This window comes from Rhodotorula paludigena, assembly GCF_050403205.1.
Source record: "Rhodotorula paludigena JCM10292 DNA, Rt_paludigena_JCM10292v1_ctg50, whole genome shotgun sequence".
In the NCBI taxonomy this organism is placed as follows: domain Eukaryota; kingdom Fungi; phylum Basidiomycota; class Microbotryomycetes; order Sporidiobolales; family Sporidiobolaceae; genus Rhodotorula; species Rhodotorula paludigena.
This window is the reverse complement of record NW_027481408.1, coordinates 146473-153094: the sequence shown is the minus strand read 5'-3', so window position 1 is coordinate 153094 and position 6622 is coordinate 146473. Positions and strand designations below refer to the sequence as shown.

The 6622-nt window shown below is 62.2% G+C and overlaps 2 protein-coding genes across 2 annotated transcripts; one reads left to right on the top strand and one right to left on the bottom strand.

Annotated features, from left to right (window-relative positions):
- Positions 1–484: 484 nt before the first annotated feature.
- Positions 485–5147, bottom strand: JCM10292_002543 (uncharacterized protein; the record flags this gene model as incomplete). Its single annotated transcript, XM_076651423.1, has 15 exons — positions 485–559; positions 625–712; positions 775–866; positions 931–1221; positions 1285–1359; positions 1419–1527; positions 1585–1669; positions 1728–1895; positions 1952–1995; positions 2056–2083; positions 2166–2282; positions 2405–2590; positions 3621–3986; positions 4077–5057; positions 5129–5147. 15 exons carry the CDS (start codon positions 5145–5147, stop codon positions 485–487), a joined length of 2724 nt encoding a protein of 907 aa, XP_076503089.1.
- A 211-nt stretch (positions 5148–5358) lies between these two features.
- Positions 5359–6402, top strand: MPO1 (2-hydroxy-palmitic acid dioxygenase MPO1; the record flags this gene model as incomplete). The annotated part of the gene is made up of 4 exons (XM_076651422.1): positions 5359–5406; positions 5728–5955; positions 6011–6148; positions 6202–6402. The coding sequence occupies 4 exons, from the start codon at positions 5359–5361 to the stop codon at positions 6400–6402; spliced, it is 615 nt and encodes a 204-aa protein (XP_076503088.1).
- Positions 6403–6622: the final 220 nt, after the last annotated feature.

Here is a 6622-nt window from a genome sequence, read left to right as displayed (position 1 = left end):
CGCTTGCTGTCCGCCACTGTGCCTCCGCTCAACGGCTCCATTTCTCTAGTGTGCACGGTGCCCGTCCCCGTCGCTCGGGGTTGACGCTTTCCGTACTTGTGGCTCACTTCTTCCTCCTCTCCTCGCTGACAGTCTTCGTGCCCTGACGGTCGCTTTCCCCTCTTCTTGTCCTGGTCCGCCTTCCTTACCCACGCCGTTGCGACAGACGTCTCTTATGCAGTGCTGCTGGTCAATACGCCGCCGTCGAGGACCTCCATTCGCCTGTCGCAGAAGAGATCCTCAAGGAGCGCGAGCAAGGCAAAGCTGGCGGTGTTCTTCTTCGACCGCTCCGCCCCTCGCTGCGAGACATGTACGACGCCGCCACGCCTGGTAAAGCAGGCGAGCACAAGGGGACAAGACAACCAGTCGTCCGCCTCTCTTCGGCAAGTCGCAGTAAACATTTTGCACAACGTCGTTCCGACCCTCCGTTACATTGCGCAACCGTCTAGCCCGCCTTCCAGTAGCAGATGTCGCCGTCGAGCACCTCGTACGTCTTGCCCTTCTGCGCCTGCTTGCCGGCCTGCAGATCCGACCGAGACTCGAGTCAGCATGGCACCTCCGAGCGCGTACGGGAAAGGGACGCACAGCCTTGACCGCCGTCTCGGATTTGTACTCCTTGAGGTCCTCGAAGCTCATGATCTCGCCGCAAACAAAGTTCTTCTCAAAGTCGGTGCTGCGCGGGAGGACGGGGTCAGCATCCGGTGCCGTCCGCGCTGGAAGCACGCAGAAACGCACTGGATGACACCGGCCGCCTTGGGTGCCGGGAGACCCTCGCGGATGGTCCACGCGCGGACCTCGTCCGGACCGCAGGTGAAGTAGTGGATGAGCTGCGCGAGTCCGTCACGTCAGTCAGCCGCTCGTCACTAACGCCAGCGAATTCAGGGCACGCACGTGGAGACTCTGGTAACCGATCTTCATGATCTTGCCAATCTGGCTCTGGGTGCCGAGCTTCTCGAGCTCCTCCTTGAGACCCGCGGGGTTCTCGGCGTACTCGAGCGCGAGGCGCTCCTCAAGCGCGACCGAGACGGGGATGAGGAGGTCGCCGGGGGCGTTCTCGTCGATCCACTGCTTGATCTTGGGCAGCCACTTGTTCTTCTTGCGGATGTAGTCGCGCTCCGAGAGGTTGACAAGGTAGGTGACGGGCTTGGCGGTGAGCAGGAGAAGGTCGTTGATGACGTCGATCTGTGTCGCGCAACGGCGTGTCAGTGCACAGGCCGGAGTGTTGCTTGGTCGAACAGGACACACCTCCTTGTTGGTCCAGGTGCCCTTGCGGACATCCTTGTCGGCCTGGAGAAGCTCAAGAACCTTGGTGACGGTGTCCTGCGATACGAGAACGGATGAGTGCGCGAACGCCAAACACGGCACAAGCGGAGACTTACGAGCTCCTCCTTGAGCGCCTTGTCACGGAGGTTGGCGGTGCCCGTCGCGCCGCGGAGCTGCTTCTTCAGCGCGTCCTGCTTCTTCTCAACCCACTCGGCGTCCTTCAGGCTATTTAAACGACCTAATCAGCCCTGTTGAGCGCGCAGCAAAGGCGACGAAACGCACCGGAGCTCCTGCGAGATGATGGTCATGTCACGGCAAGGGTCGACGTCGCCCTCGACGTGGATGACCTCGGCGTCGTCGAAAGCACCTGCGACGAGATGATCAGCAAACAAGAAGGCAAGACAGAGTTGACGGGGCAGGCGTACGGATGACCTGGAAGATACCGTCGACGGCACGAACGTTGGCCAAGAAGTTGTTGCCGAGACCGGCACCGGTCGACGCGCCCTTGGTGAGACCAGCAATGTCGACACAGGTGAGGAAAGCGGGGACCTCCGACTTGGGCTTGTACAGCTCGCAGAGCCAGTCGAAGCGCTCTGTATCACGGAGGGTCAGCGTTACGGTCGAGCGCAGCCGTACATGACACGCATACCGTCAGGAACAGAGACGCGGGCCTCTTCAGGCTCGATGGTAGCGCTGTGGAGAAGCAGGTTATTTAGCTAGGGCTTGGGAAGGTCCGACGTGGTTTCGGCGTACTAGGGGAAGTTGGCGACCTTGCCGAGATCTGCGGGCAGATAAAGACACGTCAACAGAACGCTACAATGCTTTGTACTGCCTTAAAAGCTCAAGTGAAGGCTGAGACGTACCGCAGCGGGACATGATGTTGAAGAGGGAACTCTTGCCGACGTTGGGCATGCCGACAATACCGATCTGCAAGTTGTTGCTCGGGCGACCGAGCATCGCCTTCTTCTCAGCGACAACCTCTGCATGGCGGTAGAAGCGAGCGAGCGATGATGAAGAGGTCAGCGAAGGGTGCTCTCGCAAGCGCACGGCGAGCCGCCGGGCCGTCTCGCTCGGTGCAGAGGGATCCAAGAGCCACACTCACTCTTGGGCGGCATGGCAGCTGATTTGGACCGGCGAGCGGCGAGAGGTGCGGGAGTCGACGAGAAGGTGCGGGTGAAGGTGCGGACGACACTGGTGCCCTGGCGCTCTGCGGTGAGGACGAGGAAGGACGTCGTAGCTGCTTGCAGGGTCGGGAGAACGAGCTCTGGGCTGCTTCTCCGCGGCGCTGCTGGCTGGGTGTGGGCAAAGTGACAGCCGCTCCCTGCGCCTCGGCCGCAAACCTTTCAGGACTCTCGCTCACGGGGCAGGGCTTTCCGGACAAGTACAGCCTACACAGATACGCGTATGAGAGCAACTCAAGGCATTGCAGAACATCTACGGGGAGCGGACACGGCGGAAAAAGGCTGCAAAGGTCGAGCTGGGTCAGCGATTCTGCCAGAACCATCTCGATCTGCTAGTGCGCAGTGCGCAGCCACCGCGAGAGCTCGTCAAGAGTATCTCGCGGGCCGTCAGAGAACCTCGAATGCATCAGCTTCCGGGGACGGCGAGGACTGGTTTCGAAGACCGCCTGCCTTTGGTGTCCCCGGACGCATTCAGCCGGCACTTCCTAATACGAGTGAATCTCATCGTCCGACAAAAGGCAGAGAGCGCACGGAGGCGCGGACTCACGGTGAGCGGGAAGCGAGATTGGCGCAGAGGTGAAGAGGTCGAGGACGTTGTGAGGGCGAGCAGATGCGAGGGAGAGCGTAGGAAGCTGCGCAGAGTCTGCCACAGACTCTCGGCGGCACGATGAGCGGCTGAAGCGGGCCTAGCGAGATGTTGAGTGGACGGTCGGCTGCAAAGCTTCGGACGAGGGAGGCTCAAGCAAAGGTGCAATTTGTCGCTTCTTCACAAGCATACTTGTCGCTCTGGTAGCTTCATTGCTGACGCGCTGGGAGACACATAGATCAAGGCTGTCCAGAAAGCCGATGCTGTCGCGAAACTCGCATGTCGCGCACAAAGATATTCGACGAGCAAGCAACGAAACTGCTGACGCCTCTCCCTGTTGGATGCCGCGGGCTCGTCCAACAGTCTTCCGTGTCACTTGAACGAACCTCGCTAAAACCCGGGCCGGTACGGAAAGAGCGGTGCGGTTCGATACAAGCAACAACGTATGGGACACATGCGACGTCCTCAGGCGCTCCCACGCTACCAATCACCATCCCCTCCGCCTAGATCTCCACCGTCCTGGTCAAACAGGTCGCCCCAAGTCCACGTACCCTCATCCTGCCCCTCATCGGACGCCCACGGGTCCTGCATGACCTCCTCCTCGGCCCCGAACCCGTCCTGACCGACGCCCCAGCCCTGCCCGGCGCCACCGCCGGGCACGACGCCGTCCTCGCCGCGCGGCACGCCTTCGGGGCGGTTGCGCAGCCCGCCTTCTCCCGCGGCGTCGTCGTACTCGGTCGGCGGGAGCGGACCGTCCGCATCGCTCTGCACGCGCCCTGCTTCTGCCCCTGCGCCGGCCTCGCCCGCTTCGCCTGCGGCGCCGCCAGAACCGCCCATTGGCATCGGCATGGGGAAGAACATGCCGCCGCCGCCGAGCAGGCCGCCGCGGTGCCTGGTGAAGTAGTCAAAGTCGATGCCTGCGATGAAAGGGTGTCAGCGGTCAAGCAAAGCGCCACCAGCGTGTCTTCTCTACATTGTACAAGAGCGAGGCGGAGCAGAGGACGTACTGACTGCCGAGGCGAGAAGGACGGCGCGGTGATCGAGCGGAAGTGAGGGTGCGGCTTCGGCAAGCTCTTGTGCATCCGGTGACGGTTGCGGCGACGAAGCAGCAGATGGGGAAGGCGTCAAAGCCGTGCTTGCGCCGCCGTGCGAGCCGGGAGAGGGAAGAAAGCCAGAGGTCGAAGGCGCGGCCAGTTGCGGATTGAGCTCGTCGACGACGCCCTCGAAGCGCAGGACGTACTGCCCCGTGTCGGTAAATAACTCGCGGCCGAAGCCGGCGAAGTTTCGGTTGATGCTGCCGACTGCTTGGCCAGCTTCATCGCGGACGGTAAAGTCCCATGCGAGGAAACCGCTGTCGATGCGGCCGAACTGGTCGAAGCCGTCGCCTCGCTTGACGAATGCGTTGTAGCGCCGTCGCATGAAGGCCCACTCCTGCTGGCACTCGCCGATGATCTCACCATCATCGTGGAGTGCCGGCTCTGGGTCTGGTGCTCTCGCTGTGAGAGCGGTCGAGGATGACGACGGTGCAGGCGCGGGCGCCTCGATGCGTTTCATCTCCTCCTTCGCCTGCTGCGCCGTGCTGGCGGTCGAGGAAGGGGTCGAAACGAATATGCGCGAGTTGATCCAGCTGAAGGGACGATGGATGCGCAGGAGGACGTCGCCCTCGGGGCTGATGACGGTCGCGCGGAAGGGACGATGCGTGCGCAGCATCTGCCGGCTCATCGTGCTGACGATCGAACTCTCCTCCTCGAGAAGGTAGCCGAGCAGAGCGCCGTCGGGCGAGTGCAGCGCATACCGGTTCGCCTCTTCCCACCCGATGAAGATGTTGAGCGGCTCGAGCTGCCTCGCCACGACAAGCGCTGGCACGGAGAGCAACGTCTGCAGCCGCTCCTTCCACGGTCCGCTCGCACGGTCGACGACGCCGTCGGCATCGTGCGGGACCTCGACGGGGATGCGAGTGATCGAAGGCACTTCTGTCAGCGCCGCGTCTGCGGGCGCTGCGCCTTCTCGAGTGGCTGTCCGGGCAGTCGCGGGCACGCCCGCCTCGCTGACGTGTGACGGTGGTCGTGCCGGGTCATGACGCGGAGGCGGTGAAGGAGGGATGCGGCGGCGACGCGAGAGGCGCGATGCTGTTCGTGCGAAGACGAGCGGCTGTACTACAGGCTCTACGTGCCCCGTAGCTCTTGTCAGAGCGACAGTAGCGGCTTTCAGGCGAAGCATGGGGTCGAAGGCAGAAAGGAGAGGAGGTTCTGCAGGTTGATCTCTCGACCCTGCACTCCCCTCGGCAAGATGGCCCGTTCGAAGCTGCTTGATCTCGAGCATCAGTTTACTTTCTATGTGCGCTGCTGCTCTCGCTCTCTGACGCGGATGGGGGCGAGGTGTGGTGCTTCCCCGCTTCATCGGTTCGGCACGCTTCTGGAGGGGCCGCTGGCTCATGCGCCGCACCAGGGGGTTTCTGGACACTCGCACTGCTGGAAGGACACTGTTCGAGTGGAAGCGCAATCACCGTAGACCTTCGTGTGACGCGCAGCCCAGGTCTGCCTCCTCGACGCCTTCCGCGAGCGACCCGGACTCTGCATTTTACAGCACTGCAGCCCCACTATGCACCGTCGATGTCGCGCAGCTACGCTGACCGTCGCTTTTCACCTTCCTCTGCAGTCCTCGTACCACACCAATCTCAAGAATGTCCTCATTCACATCGTCTGCGTCCCGACTATCCTCTTCACCTCCCTCGTTCTGACGCATGGCATCGCGGGCGCGGCTACCTCGCTTGCGCACTTCGACTTCGAGCTGCTCGGTCATACATTCGCGCTCGATGTGACAGTCCCGTTCCTCTGGGCCGCTGGCAACGCCCTCTACTTCGTCCTCCTCGAGCCCGTTGCCGGAGTTCGTTGCAGTGCTGTCCCGAGCTTGATCTATAGGCTGATTACGTCTACTGCAGCTCTTGTATGCGCCCATCTTGCTCGCCATGGGCCACTACTCAAATGTGCTGTACTCGGTCCACCACGACGCTGCGATGAAGTACGCGACAATCGGATTCATCGCGAGCTGGATTGCCCAGTTCATCGGCCACGGCGCTGTACGTCCTACCTCCTCGATGAGTGGGTGCGCGACTGACTCTCAGATCGGCAGTTTGAAGGGCGTGCGCCTGCCTTGCTCGACTCCCTCCTGCAAAGCCTCGTGCTCGCCGTCTTCTTCGTGTGGCTCGAGGTCCTATTTGCGCTCGGATACCGCCCGGCCCTGTACAAGCGCCTGCAGAATAAGACGGGCGTTGCCGTCGCCGAGTACCGCAAGCAACGGGCTGCGAAGGAGCGGGCGGCGAAACAGACTTAGCGACAGTAGTCCTCGCTCCTAGCTCTTGCATTCTCTGCATGCAACTCGTGTCCTTCGTCCGCGCCGACCCTCCTTCCGCGCGCCGGCCGGCACCCGCGAGCCGACCATGCCGAAGTCAACCAGTCCGCGTCATGTCCGAGGTTGCGAAGCCGAACCTCCTCCCGACGCTCTCGACTTTCTTTAGACCGCCGCCGCTGTTCGCGCTCTATCTTGTTCCTAG